At 31.3% G+C, this 24,607-nt stretch overlaps 1 protein-coding gene across 1 annotated transcript in view; it reads left to right on the top strand.

The window, feature by feature from the left end:
* The window catches only part of LOC129958258 (sodium-dependent phosphate transporter 1-A-like), an 85,097-nt gene that overhangs the window by 5,174 nt on the left and 55,316 nt on the right, over positions 1-24,607 (top strand). Inside the window, exon 2 of the mRNA XM_056070574.1 lies at positions 20,494-20,595. Within this exon, the coding sequence (XP_055926549.1) occupies positions 20,494-20,595 (102 nt within the window). The remainder of the gene's footprint in view (positions 1-20,493; positions 20,596-24,607) is intronic.

The following is a 24,607-nucleotide window of genomic DNA, read 5'->3' as shown; positions in this document are numbered from 1 at the left end:
CCAACTCGGGCCAGTGCAAAAATGATATCCCATTCTGTGGTCGCTGCAGTGGACGACACCACACCTGGAAATGCTTGTCTAATGAGCACTTCTATATACACTGCTCAGAATCGAACAGACTCAATGGAACTAACCTGCACACCTACCATATGGCCATAGACCCACGATGCCCCTGCTATTAAAAAAAGCTAGCAGCATTTTAATGGACCAGATATTATTAATGGCAACTAATAATCTCCAAATTAACCTCGGCAGAGCTAAAGCAGCAACCACTCACCTCCACCCTGTTGTGGTAAAATTGAAAACGGACATTCTCTTGGTACAAGAGCCATATGAGTATAGCAAAAAGAAAAAAAAAGGTTTGCCGATGTCTTGGAATATTTTTACATCCACATCAAATAAAGCTGCAATTTTTATTCCCCAAACCGTCCATAAAGCAATTACAGTAGTTAAATTGGAAAATACTATAGAAGTCAAACTTCACACTGACAACAAACCTATAACATTCATGTCCAATAGCGGATATCGATGAAACTTTACAAGAGATATGGGATATTACAAGAATGCTACCAAATGGAAACTTCCTGGTAGGAGCCGATCTGAATGGCCACAATTCTCTTTGGGGATATCATCGCACCAACACCAGGGGAGTTGCAATAATGGATTTCTTATTGCCTAATAACCTTTATATCAACAATTCGTCAGATACCTCACTTATCTTCACAAGAAATATAGATGTGGGTTGGCCCTATTTGACATTCTGTTCACAAGAAATGATCACAAAGGTAGCCTCTTGGGAAGTTCTCAAAGAACTATCGTTAAGTGATCACCACTTTATTCAAACAACAATTACTAGCCACATTTTCAATAGGTATAAAACTCTTCATGGAAATCATAACGAATTCCAGAAACACTTTCAGTTTTATGTCGAAGAAGTAATAAACATAATTAAGAATTGCTTTACCCAACAAGAACTTGTGGTGAAAGATTATAAGCCAGTTAACCAGTTAACAGCTACGCTACCCAAGCAATTGCTTTTGTATCGTGGTCATGTTACTGGGCTGTGAACCACAAAGTCCCAGGTTCTATCATCGCACATCCCAATCCGCCACAAACTAAATGAATGTACCTCCCTTCTTCAAGCAATTATAATTCAGGTCAGCAACAAGGCATTTAAAATCAAAAAACAGCCATTGACTGAAAACACAACTTGATGGACAAATAAATTAGAAATAGAAAAAAAAAGAATTAAAGCACTAAGGTGAAGGGCCTGAAGATCAAGTTCGGAAGAAAGAACAGAAAAGTATTTGCAGTGGAAGACAGAAGCCAAAATATATATGAAGGAATTCAACAGAGCCAAAAGCATTGGTTGGAAAGATCCATGCACTGAAGCTTCAAATCCATACGGGAAACATTTTAAAGCTGCCTTTAAGAAAACAATTCATCCATCTCATTTAACAGTCTTGCACAATATCAATCCACAACAACAAGGAGTTTAATATCCTGAGAAAATATCTCAGGATATTAAACAATAATTTCCCCACCCTCTTCAAAAATATTTTAATAAATGTCTTTCACTAGAAAAATTCCTGGATCTATTTAAAATAAGCAATATCATCCTATTTCAAAGAACTGGAAGAGACCCTAAATTAGCCACATCGTACAGACCAATAGCTCTCTTGCCTACTATAGGAAAAGTCCTATAAAAATTACTCACACAGCGTCTTACATATTTTCTAGAATCAAATAAAACTATCAACAATTGCCAGTTTGGATTTCGTGAAGGAAAATCCATAGATACTTTTCTTAAAAGGCGCATAGTAAAAATTTACGAAGGAAAAACGGAAAAAGACAATATTTTGGTTATTTCAGTGGACATCAAAGGGGCATTTGATAAAATCCAACATCATTCAATAGTCAAATATCTAGATAAACTCCAATTTCCCCAAAATTTAAGAAACATCTTCGACAACTTGCTACATGCCAGAAAAATAATCTTCAACACACAAGAAGACTGAGCCATAAGAGAACAGAGGCAAAGCTTCCCCCAAGGATCGTGCAGAGTTCCAGCTCTATGGAACTTGATGGCGAACGATCTGCGTAATAAAATCTGGCCTGCCCACACAACTATCCAAGCATTCGCCGATGATTTTTGTTCTGGTCATTAAAGCCAAAACAAAATAAATTCTAATACAAAATTCCCAAGAATCAATAGCACAATTCATATCCTAGGCTGACATAAATAATTTAGAAATATGCACGGAGAAGTCTAACTTTATTCTGTTTAATTAATGGGCAACAGGACCCAGGGCAGGGAGAAAGAATAAAGAAGACACACGCCATTAAATACCTAGGTATCCATATTGATGACAAATTGGATTGGAATACCCACCTCAAGCATTTAACATTGAGAGCGCAACAACAACAATTCAATTTTCTCAAAATAGCTAGCAAATCCTGGGAAATAACACTTAGACGCAGAAAAATCTTATACGGGATAGTCATTGAAAGGATGTTTGCTCACGGAACATGAGTTTGATTCCTCCACCCAAAGGTTAGACTAACAAGAAAGCTCTCTTCCATCCAAAGAGGGTGTCTGTTAGCAATTACGGGAGCGTACAAGACCACGCCTACGGCAGCACTTCGGGTTACCCTTGGCTTGCCTCCACTTCATCTGCAGCTCCAGAGGATTGCAAGAATGATTAAATACTGATGGATATGCCACATATCAACCCATACGAGTACGAAAACAGAGCTACGGGCTGAACATCACATCCCCCCAAACATATGCAAGCACATCAAATTTCGTTGGAAGACGTTGGGTCTCAGAATTTAGGACTTGGGATCTATACTGATGTATCAAAATCCTCAGCAGGAGTTGGTGTTGCATTTTGTGTCATGCAGGATGCAATCAGTATAAACCAGTGGTCAATCAGCCTATTGAAAAAAAAAAAAAACACGGTCTTCCAACCTGAACTACTAGCACTCAATAGAGCAGTCAAATACGCAACCTCTCTTCCTTCATCAGATCCAATCACTATTTATGTCGACAATAAAGCAAATATACAAGCTTCAAGAAAGTTCTCCAGAATCCAATAGCTAATTAGTAAGAGATACATTTTCCCTATTTTTGTAAATTTTAACATTAAAATCTCATGGATCAAGGCACATGTAGACTATAACGGGAATGAAGTGGCGAACAAACTAGCCACAATAGCGGCTAGTGCTAATCAAGATCGGAATGTAATGAAACTTCCAAGATGTGATCTGAAGAACATCCTCCAAACCGAGATGATGACAAGATGGCAAAAGGAATGGGAAGAAGGCGAAACAGGCCAGTCCACATTCAACATAATACCAAAAGTTTCTCTCTACGCGGTCAACTGGAACAGAACGGATGTCCTTTTCTTCATTAGACACAGCCCATTCCCGACATGCCTGCACAGATTCCGTCTGGAAAACTCTCCTTGCTGTAGCTGTGAGGAGATAGGATCCCCATTTTACTATGCCACCGAATGCTTAATGACTCTTTCATGGTACATGAGAAAGCCAGAAACAAGTCTCGAGGAAAAATGGTACAGGAAAGTTGCATCGAATACCCTTTCAGGCGGCAAGATCCACGCCATAGTAAATCATATTCATAAATACCAAGACCTCTTCAAAACTACACAATAACTGAGACCAAAACGCCACTTGTCAAAATCAGCCGAAATTATTCCTTCAAAAGTGCAGTTCTCACGAAGGAAATCAAAACACTGGACATAGACAGAATCTACAGATTTCTGACTCTACAGTGTTTGTTTATATGTTTATACATGTCATACAGATGTTCATACAGCACGACACAAGAGTGAAAAGAGAAAAGAGCGACAGAAATATTTTCCCGATGATTTTATACCACGAGGTTCTGATGGGGATTTTTTTTACACGTGTCGATTTAGGTAAGAGAAAAATAGGTATATTTTTAAAAAAATTGCACAGCCTCACAGTTTTTATCCCTTTACTTGGAGTGTGGGAATTGCCGATTTCAGCAGTTTTACAGAGCTCGTGCTAAATTAATTTAATAAAAAAAAATTTAATTGGATCAGGAAACAAAAGAACACTTTAGAATTAAGTTAAATTAAGATAAAAACTTTGGTAATGTATTAGGAGTTAATTTAGATTTAGAGATATCCTTACACACACACACACATCATATATATATATATATATATATATAACCAAAAATATTAGCATTAGGCAATTAAAAACTATAATTGAAACATTCTAAAATTAAAATTATTTTGGAAACGAAACTAAATTATTTCGGAATCGCAACTAAAAAATTATTTCTGATTCAAACTAAAAAAGAACAGAAAAAGCACTATTGTATTTAGAGAACGTAAATGCAGTTACTACTAAAACACAGATGAACCAAGGCAATAGTAATAAAAACCAAGTTAATAGGAAAAAAGTATCAAAATTGAACCAAATAAAATAAGAATCCGGCCTGAAGAAGTAGTAATAACAAAATTTCCTGTATTGAAACAACACTACGATATAAGGGATGAATTCAATTTTAAAATAACTATTCTAATCTAAACTCTATAATTTTCAAAAATCTGATTTTCTCACAATTTAACAGGATCAAAAGAGATTGTAATAACAAAATTTTCTATATTGAAGCAACAAATAATCTCATTATAAATTTAACTAATAATGAATTTCTCAGAAACTACTGCAATATTGTCATTTTTAATTAAAAAAGGGATGATTTTGGATTAATCCTTTACCTAAAACAAAAATAGACCTTCCGTTGCATATTAAATAACTCAGTAGATGGCGCTGAGACCCTCTAATTATTTTTTTACCTGAAATGGCGTTAGCTAGGGCAGTTCAGGGATCAGGAAACACAATGGGAGTGCTTATGTTAAAGATTTTTTTTTTTTTTTTTTTTTTTTGCTTGCTGCTGGTATGTGCTTTCCTTTTTGTTTTCATAATTGGTTTGAATGTTATTATATGGGTATTTTATGTTATTGTATTTTTGTTTATTAGTGGTTATATTTCCGTGGATTTCCGGGTCACGAGGAATCAATAGTTGGACTTTTTTGTCTGTTTTCTTTACAGAAAAAAATCCTTTTTTTCTGAATCCCTGCCTGAGGATGACCCTTGAGAAAGTCTTCAGGCCGGATTCTTATTTTATTTAGTTTAATTTTGATACTTTTTTTCCTATTAACTTGGCTTTTATTAATATATATATATATATATATATATATATATATATATATATATATATATATAAAATATTGTTCAATATGATTCTTACAAGAGTGAAATTATTAAATCCATGTGGTTGGTGTAGACGAAAACATAAAATTTCTGTTTTCGTTTTATGGTAAATGAATTCTGATTTAAAAGTCGAAAATAACTACTTTCACTAAACATCTTAAGACATCCAAATAAATAAGAAGAAATCTGCAATAAAATTTTTAATCTTTCTGAGAAAATATTAGCATTTTGTTATTGATTTCTGTATTTACTATTGCTTTAACTTTTCTTTCTACGCTTATTTCATGTTTTATATTTCTTTCCGTTTTTGTGATGTTTGCAACTACAAGTACTTCGTTGTCTTTTATTTTTATAAGCATATTTAAGCAGAGAAAACATTTAAGCATATGAGAGCATATGTTGATTTTTTTTTTATTCCAATAACAAAGATGAAACAGCAATTCACTTATTTAACATAAAAATTACTTTGATTCATTTGAAGAATTTAATGACAGATTTCAATTCTTTGTTTGAAAATTACATATGACTATAGTTAACCACGCTCAAACTTTTATATAGAGGGTGTAACTAGAAAGTGAATCTAAAAAAAATCTGAGTTTATAAAACAAAAGGTAATATAACATACGAATTTTAGATAATTACTACATATTTTAATTCCTTATTTGCAGTTGCCTTACATTTACTCAAATTTCTTTTATTAGATTTTCCGAACTATTTGCACATTTTCTTAGATAATCTACACACCGTTTTATAAACGATGCCATTTAATGTTTATTCTTACAAGGTCTTAATCATTCCATCTTTATCAAAAGATGGCTAATCGGAGCATGAGAAAAATCGGTATACAGAAAGATATAAGCAGCATTCTCTGTACTTGCATTTTAGAATGCATTTCTGATGGAAATTGCATTAGATTGGAAATGCAAGCAAAAGTTTGTCTCTATATTGGATAATTAAATATGTTGTTAAAAAAATATGTTAGATGAGTAAGACAGTTTGAAGATTATTGCAGATATTTTTCCATGAAACAGAAATTAAGACAATAAAGAAGAGAAACTTTTAAGAAGTTAAGATCCTAAATTTAAAACAGTTGAAAGTTAAGTTCTTAATTGCTTATATCTATTTTGCAAGATGACATCTTCAGTTTTCAGAATGTTTTATCAGATCACTATAGATGTTCATACAAGATTTGAGATAATTCGTCTATGCATGATCTTATAAGTTTATAAGTGCAGTGGTATGTAATAGTTAAGCATATAAAATTGTCGAATTCTAAAATATAATTGAATGGGCATCTTGAATTCCAAACTGGCTAAATTATTTTCTTATATAAAACACAATTGTTTCTTGATTCTTTCAAATTTCAGTTCTAATGCTGGTTTCACACAGAAAACTTTTATATTAATGGAAAAAATCGACGCTATTGTAATTTTTAAATTAGTGAACAACAAATATCGCCAGAAATAGTTAGATGTTAAATTATCTTTGGACTAAATTAGCAAAATGGATTAATGACGGCAGCTTAAGGAATATATCTTTCTTTTCTAAATAAAGAGAATCGTCGAGTGTTTAAAAATATTACAAAACAGATTGCTCGTATAAAATTGAAAAAAAAAATGGAGTAACTTGAGAAAATGTTTTCATTCTTGAAGTAGATATATTTCATATAATAATTTTAAAATGCTGTTAGGCAAAGTCTTTATATTTAAATGTTTACGCTTAACAGGTATGGAATCTAAATCTGAATGGCAACATTAAAAAAATATATAATTTGTATTTTTATTTTCCCCATGAGATTCTACAACAAAAACTCTGTAAGTGATATATGTTCAACTTTTAATTGAATTGAAAGATATTGACCCAAATATTAAATTATTCCATGAAACTCCTTTGATAAGAAATTGTTCTAAAAAAATACATCCTCTGGCTATGGAAATGAATTAATTTGTAAAGTATTCATGAGACGAAAGATTAGTACTTGCTCTCCAGAAAACATCTATTAGATATTGATCCATTTCTTTTACTATAATAATAGTTTCCATTGTGTTTGTATGAAATCACGAAAGAATAAATTGAAGGAAATTTATAATTCCTAAGTCTACGGTACTGTGATTTATTCCAATTTTACTATTTTATAGAATCTGGTCAAAGATATTTAACATCATATTCTATTCTTTCACGAAATTAAGGAAGAAAAATGCCCATGTTATGATCATTTGAAAACGTTAAAATTCATAAAGAATCGCCTGGCCTTACGACTCTGCAAGACAACCCTAAATATGCTTAACTTTCTTCGACATTTCTTTCAGTTCGTTTATTAAACGAAATAAATAAAAATCGTCATCATTATTTGAAGGCACCGAAAGCAATTGCTTACTCAAACCACAACGTGTCATGTTAAGAATTTTTATTCATATCATGACTTTATTATGACGCGTTTCAATGAACTTTGTAACAGGATAGAAGAAACATTATAAACCTCTCGTCCGTTGACGCGTCATTTAGCTACGCATCTTTCCTGATTCTTTCACGAAAGGAAAGAAATCAAAATCTACCATAATTCTTTGAAGGTGCCAAAAAAATTCTGTGTTTCTAGAACATGATCCCATCCATTGGCATTCTAAGGATTTTCCATTTATGTCATAGTTTTGCTATGACGCAATTCTATAAACTTTACTTCTGATGAAAAGAGATATTATGTCTATCAAACTAAAATGAGTTACTACGTCATTTTCTACAAGTCATGAAACCGTTACTGATGGAGTGATTATTCATTTTCGAAGACAGCTTAATCCTGTTTGCTTGAATATAATTGCAACTCAATGTCGCATCCATTGAATTCGGGAATACATTTGGAACCGAAGCGTGATAAGAATTGGATGCATGTAGAAATGTTTAATCATCGGCCATTTCGTATTCTACAAAAAACTGAATGCTTCTCAACAGTTACAATATTTTGAATCCTTGCGTATTGTATATTTTAATATAGATTTCATTTTTTAAAGTTCATTACATGATCTGAAAATACCGTGCTCTTTATCGTCCAGTCGAATTATCATGAGAAACAGAATATATGAAAAAAATACATATCAGCAGTTTTATTGGCTGAAGTTTTTGAGTTACCTTCCAGAATAGACCTTTAAGTTCGGGAGGGAGGTTGTATGGAAATTTTAACATTTGTTTTTCGAGTTTAATTAAAAATCCGTCACAATATATTTAAAACGTAATGATAGCTTAACTATAAGGAGTACATTTCTTAAAAATGTTTATTTCAAAAAATATTTTTTATTTACTTTTCATTTGAGCAAAATATTTGAACATATGACATAAATATAAATAAATGGTAAATTATGGATTAATATCTGCATTATTTTTTGAAATATTCGTCATCATTGAAGAAAACGTCGAAAAGTCCTATAAGTATTTTTTATCGATCAGAATTAAAGAATCCCAGATTTGTTTCGTTGGAGACAGTCTCTTTTAAAATTCTTTTCTACGTGGCTCAATATGAATAATCAATGATAGCATTTGTGACATGCTAAGTTTTATGGCTTTAATAAATGGCGAGAGTAATAGGTACACCACTATTATGGCCTGTACAATTAATTTAAGAAATTGTGAGATAGCAGTTTTGACTTGAAAGATGAAAGACGCAGCGGTCACCCGTTAACGACGAACACGGGCCTCATAAAAAACATGCCATAAGTATAGTATAATAAGAACTCCTTCCTCCAAGGGAAAAATCAATTCTGCCAATACTGTTGTCAGCTTGATATGTTAAAGCAGCCATAGCAAATAATTAAATGAAACTCCGATTCGAATTAGTAAACTGATGAGGAGTTTCTCATCACGACAATAAAAAACGCAAGTTACATTGGCTGTAAGAAAAAGCTGAAGCAATTTGATTGGGACGTTCTACCGTATCCTTCGTACTTCCCAGATTTTGCTCCATCCAATTCACTGGTGACGATTGGGAAGTGAAAAAATTGTACTAAGCCACAGCCACCATCATCTGTAGCTGATTTTTCTACAAGCATGTTTATTTTGAATGACAATGAAGAACAATCCAAAGTGAAGATTCATTATAGAACTCAACTCTGAATTTATTGTCAATGATATTATATATAAGGCACTTGTCGCAATGAAATTATCTCAAATATAAATAATGAAATTAAATAAGCACCATATATCAACCCATAAAATCTGCATAAACTATCATTTAAAGAATAAAATTGAAAACAATAATAATTAAAAATAGAAAATATGTTTCAACCAATTGTTACAGAATCAATAAATCAATAGTAGTAGTGGTTATTTAAATAGTAATGGTATTCTGAAAATGCTTACTAATATTGCATAAATGAGTTGTTCCATTTATTTATGGAATGAGCGTGCCTTATATGATTTCGTTTCACGAGTAATGAAAAGTTCGTAAAAGGAGACTCCAGCAGAATTTTCATTCGTATATGCATCCCACTTTTCTTGGGATTTTTTTCATTGCTTTTCCATATTTTAGTGTCATTTATCTCCTTTTATAACACTAAAATGATCAACAGATTGACAGGAAATTTTGCGTTTAAAAATTCTTTGTGCTCATACTAGCACTCATTTTTTTAAATTTTTAAATGCTCTGCACCCATTCTTCTCAGTTTTCTGCTTTGTAGTTATGCAAAAAATATCTAATTATTATAATGAAACATGACCAATCAAAAAACTCAAAAATAGTCAGAAATGCTGAAAATTTTGAATTTTTAAAGATCTTACAAATTTGTGGATCATCGAAAATATTTCATTATAGTTTTTTATTGCTCAGCACAATAAATTTTTAATAAATGTATTGGAAATAATCACAAACTTTCTTAAGTGCATTAATGAATTATTTCATTAGGCGCAGTTCTATAAGAAGTGATGGTAGAATGATCTATATCAAGAAGGATTTTCTAATAACATTCCCTGCTACCATAATCACTATTTCTTATTAAAACCATTTCATTTTTTTCCAGTGATCTCCGTGGACCATAAAATCCAATAAGCAAATGAAACTTTACAGCTTTGTTGTCTAAGTAGGAAGTCGAGCATCTTTGATGCATTTAAAGGATCAAACTTTTCGTGCAGGATTTTCGATCTTTTAAATGCTTTAAAAGCTATATACAAAAAATAAAATTGTCTTTCTTTCAAATACTCAAAGGGAAGGGAAAAAATCAAGAGGTAATATTGACATCAATGAAATGTGAAAGTTTTAAAACTCTCTTAGACAGCTTTCTCTCTTAACTTTCTTTTACAGCTTTCAATTCTAAAAAGATTAGACTCTTTAAAATGAGATCCTTCCAAGTTTTAAGAAGATAAATAAATATGTCTCCCCAAATAAGCTTCTCATCGAAAATCTTCTTCATTTGTTTTAGAGAAACTTAAATATTTTTATTTCGATCGAATTCTTATCACATATCTCTAGATGGCATTTTGTCTTTGAACGAATCATATCTCATTTACATATCTAGTTTTAAAAAAATTATTTATACTATTTTCAGTACAAAGTAACTTTAAGTCTTTTAAAATATTATAAAAATCGTTTAATAACCACATTATTTCCTTCAAGCGAATTTTATATTGGAATTACTTCAAAAAATATATTTTGTTTAAAGATGTCTTTTTAATATTTTGCTACTTTCAAGTTTTATATCTTTGGATATGATTTTTATGACTTGTTGAAACATTTAACGTTATGAAGTAATTCATTTTCTTCGTTTTGAGGTTTATGTATATCTTATTGGGTTTTTTAATAAAGCCAAATGCACTTTAAAAATTTAAAAAGTACCCAAGGCCATTAAAATGGTTTAAATATTAATTGCGATGTAGGGTTTCTGTACAAGATGTTAATTACTCTATTGTCAATAAGTTTAATGGCTGAAAATTCAGAAATATTTTTCCTAATTACTTCCTTCTTCTGAAATATTGAAAAGTACCAATGAAACAAATTCTTCTCTCCAAATTTGCAATATTGTTTGTGGAACAGATTTACATGCTGTAACGTATTTTTAAACTCTATTTTTATTTCTTAATTAAATTAAAGATTAATTAAAAGAAAGTGAATGAATGGATTAAAACTGGGCGAAGAAGGAAACTATTCCAAAGGGTCTCCATATCCAATGATGCTCATTCAAAATCTATTGGTCAGTAAAGAGGTTGGATAAAAGTAGCTGCCAGCCTCAGAACTCTCATGCTAGGCCATATCCTTGACATATCCCATACCTAAACAGGTTTTTCCAAATAATTAAACAATGGTTCAGATAATATAGTTTGATGTTTCATCAAAAAATGTCTCATTTCAAACACAATAATTTTCCGATCAGCGCACTTGGAGCATAATTGATTGTATTTGACGAAAATTTTCAGTGGCCTGAGAGTAACTTTTTATTTAAATGCAAAATTATTAGTTATTTGTCTTTAAATTTCAGCTCGTTAAGATTTTCTCAATAAAAAAAAATATATTGGGCTCCTTATATTTCAAATATTCTTACTTCCAATTTTCAGTATTTTGAATGAAATATACTTACTTTAAATTCTATTTTAATTTCTGGAACAAGGCAAATACTGATGATACATTTATAGTAAGGACACTCCCTACCAGCCAATAACTAGATCTGGTATTCTATGTCGGAGAGGCTTACCTCAATTCATACTACACAAGCACGCAATCACAACTACTTTTACGGGACCGAAAAAAAAACAGCGGAGAGAGTTGAACCCACACATTCAATAAAGAAGTAGAGTTTGTAGAAACACTGAGACATGTAGTCATCAAATCCTACAATGAATGTCCAATGCGAATCCAGTCATAATACAGGGTGGTCATAAAACGACTTTCCCAGTTTGGCGGCATCTGAACTTGTTTGGTAGAGATTTCGTCGATAACATTAAAAACCTTAAATCTATTCAGCAATATATAAAATTGAGAAACATATTGTCAAAGGTCATCGGTTTGATATTCTGGCCACAGAATACGACTCCGTATTCCAACGACCACGACAGCTGCTTCTATCGTCTTATTATAAACTGTAATGACTTTTTTGAATCTTCCATGCTTCCGTTAATATAATTATTCTTGTGCATAACTGACAGAAGATAAACTCACACATTCTTTCTTTGGCATGTAAGAAAATAACATTATACCCTTCTGAAACCCTAAGAAAGACGTGCGTTATTTTCTTTTCTTCTGTTACGCAAATTCATACGAGGTGACCTTTTTGTCATTACGTATAGCTTCAACAAGGGAAATATTATTTTTATCTAAAAAATTGGCCAATTCATAACTGGCATATCAATTGTCTGTGATTTCTTTTCTTACAGAATTTTATAACGGATCTATCTTGCGCTTTGATATTTCACAAGAAATATTGACTTTCTTTTGTGACCCATCTTGTTACTGACTTGCGTACATTTCCATATTGAAAGTATAAGATATTCTAGAATCGATCAAACCAAATATCTTTCTGCCGTATTTTACAAGTGTCTTCGGCATACACTGCCGAAAGGAGCGACGTCTTCGAAACGACTCTAATTAGAAATACTTAAAACTCTTTCGTCTGCCATTACAGGTTTCAACATCGTAAAAAACGAAAGAGAAAACGAGTTCATAGGTTTTACGAATAATATCAAATCCTGTGGCTCATAAATTTGTAGCATTCACATGGGTAGTCCTGCTAAATACCACCATACACAAACCATATGCCAAATTATTATAGCTTTTAAGAATAATTTTTAATGATATTTTGTGATGCTATGCCTTGAAATTGAAAGAATTTTACCAATTTATTATTTTATCTTTTGCTACAAATTAACCAGTTTGTTTAGAAGAACCTTAATCCGAAGAATTGCTTTTACTCTAATTCAAACAGGTGATCACTAAATGTCTCTTCATTATCTGAATTACCTCATTTTCATTCGACAAAACCCCACTAAGCCATATTTTGTTTTAAGTCTATTTTAAAGCAAAGTTCTCGCAACTGATTTATTCAGTTATGTTTTTTTCTCTGCAGGCTTGAAGAGAGTACTTTAACACGTTAATCAAATTCAGTGTGTTCAAACTGTCAGCTAGTTTATAAACATTGCAAACGTTTATGCGCTAGAAATATGTAGTATACCCGATGTTACTTTTTTTTCTGAATGCTGAATTTGAAAATTTCGAAGGAAATTAATTTCTTCGGATTACGCAATTTGAAAAATTTGAAAAAATGCAATTTGTTTTAATTTAAAAAAAGTATATTCTATAAACTCCTCTTAATACGGATCAAACATAGGATATATATCCCAGTTGCAAAATAAATTAGGAAGAATACAAAAAAAATTGATTGAGCTGAATAGAGCTCTGTGCTTACAAAGAGAAAATTTTATAAAAGTAAAATATGAAAATAATGTATACATGTGTGTGTGTTTACTTATAATAAAGATGAATGTGTGTTGGCGTTATATAGGCTAAACTGTTTGACCTAGACATATATACACTTGCTACATATATACTTTGCAGGGTGGAAATTCGCATCTCGGGTCGAGTTTTTTGAAATATTAATTAAAAATGAAGCAAAATTTTAGCGTTTTAGCGCGATAACCTCAAAAAATATTACGGCACAAAAATTATTTTTACATCATTTATGATTCAAATTTTTTTTTCAATGATACCAATATTTTACATATAAACATTTTTTTACTATATTTCATCAACTTTTAAAAAAATTAAGCATTGTTTCGTACAAGAATCGTTAGAATTCTGAATGAATACTAAACGTATCATGAGCAATAATATAAAAGCCTAAGAATTCTAGAAGAACACCAAAGATCTCGATAAACGTCACTATTAAAATTCTATATTTCTTATCGGTTTTGCTTTAAAATTCGAATTACTATCCTGTCCTTAACACAAATCATTATTAGCAAAATAAATTTCAGGAAACCATTCAATATATTTATTTAATTCAGGAAAAAAATCTGTAAAAGATTTAAATTTATATTTAAAATTTGAAATAAAATGCATAATTTTATTTTGTTTCAGGTTAAAAATTAGGTTATATAGCTTAAAGGCTATAGATGGCAAAATGTATCAATTTTTATTACAAAATTTAGGAGAGCTGACAAAAAAGAAGCAATGTATAGTAAAATAAATAGAATGTCTTAAGAATTTTAAAATAGTTTGAATCATCTATCTATAAAAATTGAAGGCCTAAGTTTCTTTTGTTAAAGAAGACCAAGTTACAAAAAATAAACGCATAAATATTGAATTAAAAATTTTAGCGAACATTAATACAGCGGAACCAGCTGATCCCCAAAGGCAACTAGTAAGTAAATATATCAAGATGTGATATCCTCTAAACACAAATCAAATTTAATATATAAATAAATCTTCAAATCAAATATACTTTAATAATTTATCTACAATTCAAGATTACCCTAATGAATGGAAAGATCCTTTGATTGCACATGAACATTGACTTGCTCCCATTCATTGACACAATAATGCAAGAAAATTATAATCATTTTAATAATGAGGTCATAAACATTCTTATTAAAAAGAATTTTCGTATGTTTTTCTTCATTTTTTAAAAAAATAGGCAACCAGAAGTTGCTGACAGATTTTAACAAATACTTTCAAAATATCACATTCGTAAGAACTACATATATGGCGTTCAAATAGCGAAAAAATTGATAGGTAACAATCTATGTATTTTCCTCTCCTTTAGCTGAAAGACACTTACCTATTCATTGTATTATTCGTTCTTACTTTTTTTATCGCACCAAATCATAGCTTTACCTCGCTATAAAAAACTTACCTTGCTTTGGTCAAAAAGTTTTTTCTGTCCATTTTATGCTTTAGATGATTAAAATTTGATTTTGTTTGTGTGCCATTCATCGTATGTATAATTTTAAATAAAGGAAGAAACTGTTAAGAAAATTATTAACTTAACTGTTAAGAAAACTATGAGCAAAAATTCCTTTATAAGTGCTAATTTTTATTCGGCCGAATTTTAATTTTATTTACACATTATACTTATCTAACTCGCTTCTAGAAAAATTGAAAATGAAATTTTGAAAATTATCTCAAATAAAGATATCCACTATTTAAAAGAAACAGTTCCGATTCCATTTCAATTTCAAGACTACAGATGCTTGTGGAATACCTTCTGGCGTCATTACAAATTTTCAAGAGCCTTGCAACGTTTTCTGTTTGCTCTTATCAAACAAATCTACGCATCTTCGAATGACACTTGATTTCTTTCATATGCTACTAGTGATAATCTCTTTCAGCTCTTATGAGAAGTGACATTATCTTGACTGCAGACATTACACATAAAAAGCCCTTCAAGATTTTTTTTATTGTAATTTAACCGTTTAAAAATATTTATGCAAGCAAAGATGAGAAGAGCGGAACAGATTTGGCATATATGATACCTTATTGAAAAACCTCTCATTTTTCCACTTATTGTAAAATGATTCACATGAAAAGGATGCTTTTACGGATGGTTCCAAAGTTGGCGACCCTGTTGGCTCAGATGTAGTATTTGATCACATTGTACTTTCTAGGAAACTGAACAAACATTGTTCTGTTTTCGCTTAGGAGACTTCTACCATTTACACATTTTTAAGAGTGATCCGACTATTATCGAAGAAAGACTGAATCATATATACCGATTCACAAAGTTCAATTGAAGCAATTTTGAACTCAGCCAGAAAAAACCATCCATTGGTGCTCAGTACAGTAAAATTATATTTTAAACTGCTGGATCTTAACTCTGTCAGCCATAGATTGAGTTTCAAGTTAACAAGACTTCGCATAGATCATACTTATTTTACTCACAAGCATTTACTTTATTCGGATACAGGTCCGATTTTTTCAAGATACAGTACCATAATTTCTGTTCGGTATATCAAATGTGAATCCCTAAATACCATTTTCTAAGAATGAAATATTTTGGAAGAGATTATCCAAATTTGTAAGATATAATAGGCGAACCTTACCATGTTAATGGGTTTTCACTTTTACTTGACATCAATTTCATGCGCAATATTTAATTTCTATTTTCACTATGCTCTTTTAACTTTGCATCTCCTTACTGTTTTTAATGAATAATTTTTTTGTATTTTAAGTTAACACGAGTTTGGCACAACTTGGCCAATATTGGCCCTTGCGCCAGAAAAAATCAATCAATCACATGAAAAAATCTTAACAGTATTTATATTTCTAAGAATAATATGTATTTCTAAGAATATATCGCTATTTCAGATGATTTTCAACCATTTCAATGATCAATTAAAGAATGTTCCACTAGTCAACAAGTGGTGCTTACTTGAGATGGTCATTAATTGGTTAAAGGAATGAAATGCATAATTTCATCCTCCAGCCTGTTTTAGTGTAAACGAATGAAGCTTTATTTACTAACAATACATGTGTAGAAAAATACAGTTATCCATATAAAACGCAACCTTTAATATGCAGCTGCGAACAGCGAATATAATCCGCATATCGATGAACGACAGTAATCTGCTTATGAATGGGAGAGAGAATACGAAATGCTGTTATGATTTTCACTTTGAGATGCGACATTTTATTCTTGAAATAAAATCTTACCAAATAAAAAATTAATTTAGAAAAAAGAATAACCCGCAAATGATAGATGATCGCCAAAAACACACTGAAGGCGTCATTTAGGTTTCGACGCTCAAAAAGCAACACATGTACTAGCAGCACAGAAAAGGTCCATTGCGAAGAAAATGTTCAATACTTATTGCAAGAATTGACACTTATGTTTTGTATTTCGTTTAACATTATAGTATAAGTATATAATATTAAAGTATGCGTTTTATAAATATTACTATTATTATTTTGATTTTGATGTGCCTTTCAAATGACTAACCGTATATTTTAATTAATGGAATTCGGAAGCTATATAAAAATTAGACTACGTAAATTTTTCAGAAATATATTTATTGACTCAAACATTTTAAATACAATTATTTACATCATTTAGAGCGTTGCTTCAACTGGGATATATGCTTATCTTTAACTTCTGAGAAATTAGTTACTGTGCATTGATTAAAGTGGACTCATTTTCACTTATTTATATAAAGTTCTTTACTGACACAGACAGGTTTCATTTCATAGAATCTGCGCTTGCAGAATCTGGAAATTCGGATGATATATTATATTGAAATTTATATTTTATGTAAAGCAACTGAAACATGGGCCAATCCTTCCTGTGCGCTAAATAAAAATTCTTGAATTAAGCTTCATGATATGTGCTAAAAATATATGTAATTAGATATATTTAAAATAGTTTAGTAATCGAATTCTTATTTCTAATACTGTCATAAAATGGTGATTTTATTCCTTTTTAGCAAAGATAAATTAATCGACAATCGATATCGAGGGAAGGGAAGTTACAGGGAAGAGCACTATATTAAGTGAGACTGGAGGCATAGCAGGATAAAATATTGTTGCCGCATCCCCGGTCTGAAATAAAGATCATTTATTTTTCTGGAAAATGCAGACGTTTTTGAAACATTGTAAAGGAAAAAAGTATTACATTGTAGATGTATGCAAAGAAATTAAAAATTAGTCTTGAACGAAAGCAGACGCACTTGAGAAAGGTGTGAATATGGGGTGTGTCCATCCTGGAGAGTTTTATGCCTCGTGTCATGCTTTGAACAACATTATTTAGCAGCTGTTTATCCCACTCCTCAGTCAATGAACGGATGAGGCTGTTCCTCTTTGTTGGAATACATTTTTCGAGCCAGCAAAGCATCCCAAACATTTCCATTGAAGTTTACATTTGGAGAATGTGCTGTCCATACGTAATGAAGCTCATCAAAAGTAATTTTAAGATGAGGTTGTCTTTCTCAGACATTAGAGGTATAAAAAGAACTGATAAATGAAACCCAGAAACTGCTAGATTATGTCTACGAGCATCTATCAGATGTATTCCTCCAAATGTAGAATTGAACTCTCTTTGTCACACATATCAGTTCTTGAATGTTTCTTTTCTTTTTTTTTTAAATTTTTTATTTGTTTTATATTTTAGTGTATTTATCTTTATTTACTTATTTATTTATTTTCTTTCTCTCTCATAGCTTTACTTTCATTTTTTTAATTCAAAATTTAATGTTTTGTGCGCCATGTAGTGCTGCTTGAATACCTGTACCTGCGATTCTTTTTACTTTCCCATTTTACATATCTATTATATCAGCACATGTCTTTATGTTCTTTTAGAGAAAGAATGTTTCTTCCTTTCTAAATTTTAAATTTGTAATAATTATTAAAAAACTGTTTTTTGCAGACACCATATAATCTATAAAATAAGAGATTTTAAATATTATCCATGTCTAGAAACTCCTGAATAGATACTTTAGATAGTATTCAAAATAAATAACACAAATCGTATTAAAGTATACAGGCAAATGTAAAAGCATTTATAGTGTACAAAATAAACAGTAAAAGCACTCCAAGATCACACGCGCCAATTCAAATTTCAAGTAAGACAAAGCCTTCCAGCACTAGCTTAGTAACTTAAGTATTGGGACATTATTTTATATATTACTGTAACTATGCCTACGATATCTCAAATATATATCTTTCAAATTCCTTTTTCTATAAACAATCAAATACTAGTGAAATTGAACAACGATTAGGCAAATAACATTAAACTTTGGCCGATGATTATACTTAAAAGTTTTCCATAGAGCGGCACTAAAATCATCATAAAACAAGCGAAGAAGCTTACATTATAATTATTTTGTTATTAATTACTATCACATAATAATTTCAAACGAGCAAATAGCATTTAAATACAGATTCAAAGAGATATTTTCACAATGCTGTACTTTTTTTTTGTTAAGTATATATATTTTGTAAAATAAATATTTACCAAAAAAAAAAGAAAATTTAATTAAAAACCTAATATGAATCTTAAATTCTGTGTACTATTAAACTGATGACTTATGACAGCTAGATTAGAAAGCAAAATATGAAAATTTTGTCTCATTTTGTTTGACGAAATACATTTCTGAATGAAGCAAATATTCGTGAATCATTATAAAAATGACTATAATTAAAAAGTACCATTTTTAGCACAGTGCTGAAATTTATTCTTAAATAAAGTATAAACTTATTTGGTTCACATTAATTACAAAATTATTAAATTCAACGTCTTGCATTTAATTATATATATAAATATGAATGTTATATTTCATTATGTATGTTTAAGCTTATAGATTCTTCAAAATTTACGAGAAAAAGTAAAATCAATCTTACTTTTATTTTTCAAAAATATTCATTATTAAATTTATTAAAAATTTTCATTAATTAATATCTAAGTTTTGATCGCGAAGTGATTGTTGTAGTTATGATTACTAAAACAAAATTAAATTTTTTACAGTCCATAAAATTGGCGAAATAAAAAAAAAATTATATAAAGCAATTTTATAATCATGAGTAATTCTGTCTGTTATGATTAGATGCATCCCTTTAAGAAAAACTGCAATTATTCCAAAAAGTTTTCATGTTTCATTGATTTTGCTGGACAATACACATTTTTGGTTTTGAGTATTAGTCTCTTACAATGCATTAAAACATTTATCAGTTATTAAAAACAACCTTTGTAGGTAATATATTAGAACTGCGATATAAATATAAAATTCCGTTAATCATGAGTAGGATTATAATGCAAACATCCTTGTTTCAATTTGTGTTTAGTATTTAGGCTTCAAATTCATAATCTTTAGTTAATTATTTCAAAATTCATAAAAAGTGGTTTAATGATTTCATTTGTCATTTTAAATAAAATTTTTAATTTATATATAAATGAAAGACTAAAAAATAAAACATTTCATTTTCATAAATTGAATTGGTACTCTATTAGTTTAGCCTCATAATCGACGTGGATTGAATGTTTGTATTTTTTAAATTTTAAACTAATATTAAGGCCCTTATAAACGTTATAATTCGATTCTAAATTTGAGTGGAATCCAAAAACATCTCAAACATTCGATAAGATTTAAGTTGAATCTATACGTTAACATATTTATTTAGATAGTAAACAGAACAGTTAAAGGGTGATGTTTCAAATAATTCTATTTGTTGATTAGATTTAATTTTATAAAATGCTTTACGTAAAGATACCTTGCGTAATATTTCTAGGTCCTCAAAAATACATAGGCTTGATTATTTATGGTTTATTACAGGTTATAAGGTATCGGATACCGTAAGGAAAGATATATTTGATCTTGAGATGTATACAGATGAAGAAAAGCATTTAATGATGGGAAACTTGGCTGCTTTATTTGGTGAGTATTCATATTTAAATAGTACATGTCATTATAAATGAAATAATTTGTCACCCAAGAAAGATATTTTTATCTGTAATAGTGATGTAAAAACGAATAAGCAAAAATCTCATTTTTAAGATAAATAACTAAATGATCTATATTCTTTAGACAAGTTGATTTCGGTAACACTTTTTCTGAAAAAGTGATTGCCTTCCTAATGATTATTCAATGTTATTTCTTAGTCTGCATCTCAATTACATTTAAAATAACGATATATAAATTTTATTCTGTTGTTGTTACGTATGTACTTGCCATAGACAAGCCCGCTGACGAAGTCAGGGATTTAAGTCAAGTTTTTGCAGTAGAATACTTCTGAAAATAAAGACTCTCTAGCACCCGAGGACAGAGGCTGGATTTCTAGCTCATATGAAGATGACACTTATACTCTAGCTTGCACAGCTCCTTTTTACAGTGGGGCTCTTTCACACGCCTTACAAATAGAACACAGGAGAAGAACAACCATGCCCGAACCGGGGCTCGAACCCGGGACGCCCAGAGCAAGGGGAAGACGCGCTACTCCTTAGCCACGACGCCGGCCGAATTTCGTTCTTCAAAACAATAGCAGTGATAGAAATGCACCGCTTGTTCTGAAAGGGTAGGTCAGACATACAATCATTTTTGTGACAAAATATGAGATTCAGAAAATTAAGTATAATAAAAAGATATACCAAATCAAATGTACACTACAGCTTGAATGAAATGCAAATGAACAAGAGCAGGTCCACATAGTCAGCAAGTAAGTGATGTAGATCAGATAAAATCTGAAGTCTGAATCTGAATCTGTCATCTGAAGGCTTCCTATGCTGTTATTCACTCGATTAGGTAGTTGTACTGTTGTATTCTAATGCATTCTTCCCTTCATTGACAAAGAATCTCCTCCTCCATAAGAAAAGGACTTCTTTACGCATGCCTGACCTCCTTTGAAGTTCTCGCCTCTAGAAATTAGAAGAAAAAATGGAAGAGTGAGTAAAAGTTTTCTTCTTCCAAACGTAGAAAAAGGGTTTAGTAGTGCTTACTTCAAATTTCTGAATTTATGTTTATGGTTATTTTTTGCATAATTAAATTGTTTATAATAAGATGGGACAATTGGATACCGATTTTATAGCATAACAAACTGCTTCCTGATGAAAACTTTTATGCTAGTTATAATCTTCCTTCTTATACAGGGTGGTCATAAAATTCCTTTCCCTTTTTACAGCTAAAACGGATGAACGAAATGAAACCACATTTCATATACAGACTGTGGGAGGCATAAGAAAATGAATTCTGCAAAAAAAAAAAAAAAAAGTACTAAAAGTTGCCGATAGGTGAAATATTGGCTCTGCTGTCACGTACGAACGAGGAAATTTGCATTGTATATGGAATGGATTATGTAAAATTCCTACTGCCGGCGTGACAGTAGCGCAATGCATTCCTTGTAAAAAGGGGAGAGCAAATGACCTGTTAACAGTTAGTTCTTGACAGTTGAAGTGTTCTTGACTGTTGTCCGTCATTGATTGTTGATGTGTTCTTAATATGGTCCCTACCTTAGCCTGCTTTACTGGTAAAACTGTTCAACACTAGACAGTGTAATGCCATGGCTGCTCTTAAGCAAACCTGCATACCTTTTGTACAGAACATAAGACGGGCTGTTATGAATATCGAAACTGACAGTTTACACTCAATAGTGGAGAACGTCATAAAATGTCGTTCCTACTAGGATTGACTTAGAAAATAAATGCAGACAGTTTTGTTAATTGATGACAATGCTGAAGGAAACATGAATAACATATATTTGAAACAAAACAGCACAGCACAAACATTAAACGATTTTCTCTTTCGTCATATTTTCAAAATCTCTCTTACTTCTGTGATGTTCTTCTTATCTTATGTCTCACGGAGTTTGATCGTGACGCAACATTCTCCCCACCTTGAGTTTGGGGGTATAAACTGAAAAACAATAAACATAAAAATAATATATGCATACAATTTGAAATAACAAAGAAGTACAAATAACAATACAAATATTTCAAAATATTGGAATGCAAATTTAAAACAATATTTTAGGGTTCAAATATAGAAAGTTCAAAAGTTTGTTTAGAAATTTATAAATCCAGTCTTTTAACTGGTTATAATTCCCGTCCTGAGCGAGTCACGGGAACTGTTTCATTAGAGTCAGTATTAAGCTCAGGATATTCAGTTATCACTTCCGGAACCTTCTGAGTTTCCGATACGACTTGCTCGTAGTTTGTTGTCAATTCCAAAGGATACAGTCATTGGATTGGTCTTAGTATGTTTCCCTTTTCAATTCACAATCTTACAAGATTGATGATTCCATCTTTTCCTGGAAAAAGTACTCTCCCTAGCAGCCAATGCAGCCTTTTTTTTATCATCAGTACCAATTAACACTATGTCACATACATTTATTTTACCTTCTCTTTTGGTAATTGAAGAACGAAGGAAACCCAGATACTCCCTTTTAAACCTTTGTTTTAGATTTTCACGAACCTTCTGAATATGTCTCCATCTCAAAACAATATTAGTCTTTTCAATTTGATCCAAATCGGAAACATCATTTAATGAAATATCCTGAAGAAACATTGAGGGAGTCAATGCTTTCAGCTCTTGTTCCTCGGATATGTAAGTTAATGGTCTGTTATCCATGACAGATTCGCACTCATAGACAAGAGTCTGCAATTCTTCGTAAGACAAATAGGAGCACCCAAGATTTTTCCTTAAAAGATCTTTCAAAACTCCAATCAAGCGTTCCCAGAAGCCTCCCCACCATGGAGAGCAGGGTGAGTTAAACTTCCAACGAATTTCGTTGACTCTAAATTCACTTTCAATTGTAGTCCAATATGTTTCAAAGCTTTGATTAGTCCTGTGGAATAAGTTCCATTGGCTGAGTACATCACAGATATTAGTCCTCTTCTGGCAATAAACCTACGCATAGCTTGAATGATGTCATTTGTACTAAGTGAAGGTTTTAGGTCCAAATGGACCGCTCTAAATACGGCAGAAGTCAAAAGTATTATCCACACCTTTTGTTTAGATTTTATCAACAGAGGTCCATCTAAGTCTACACCCGATACTTGAAAAACTGCTGCCAACTCTGTTCAGTCTTCCGGAAGAGGCGGAAAAGGACCTCTAGATGTTTCACTCCTTGCCGTTTACATGTTAAGCATTCATTGATAACACTCCGGACAATCTTTTTTCCTTTGACTATCCAAAATCTTTCACGCAAAATAGTCAGAAGATTTAATGCCCCAGCATGTTTGTTAGCAAGATGTTCTTGGGCTATAAATCTTCTCACTGCTAGGTATTTCGATGGTAGAATTATGGGAGAAATAAATTCTTTCGATTCTTCCTCGTTTATCAATCTGTACTTCAATCGTGAAATTCCTTCTTCATCTTCAAATATTAGAAGACCTTTCGAATTTTTCTGTGTTTCTTCATTAGAGTGACGTTCCTTTTGCACTACACGAAAAATAATCTTTTGTGAATTTCATAATAAATGTCTGAGTTCAAGATATAAATACATCTATAACTTCAAAATGGAAATTCAATTTTCTTACTTTACCAAACTTTAAAACAAAATCTGCCCACCCGGGGAGTCAGAAATGTCGTTCCTTCTAGGATTGACTTAGAAAATAAATGCAGGCAGTTTTTGTTAATTGATGACAAAGCTGAAGCAAACATGAATAACATATATTTGTAACAAAACAGTACAGCACAAACATTAAACGATTTTCTCTTTCGCCATATTTTCAAAATCTCTCTTACTTCTATTGCCACTCTCGAACAGAGAAACTTGTGTCTCACGGAGTTTGATCGTGACGCAATATACATCGTATGCAGTATGTTGTACACAGGGAAGGTCAGCAAATTGAAAATGCTAAACGACATCCAGGGTACCCTAATATTGATAAATAAAAGACTATTTTCTGTGAGTTTTATGAATTCATTTATAATTATACTCCCAAAGCATCAG

This window comes from Argiope bruennichi, chromosome X1, assembly GCF_947563725.1.
Source record: "Argiope bruennichi chromosome X1, qqArgBrue1.1, whole genome shotgun sequence".
In the NCBI taxonomy this organism is placed as follows: Eukaryota; Metazoa; Arthropoda; class Arachnida; order Araneae; family Araneidae; genus Argiope; species Argiope bruennichi.
This window is presented reverse-complemented; position numbering and strand designations above follow the sequence as displayed.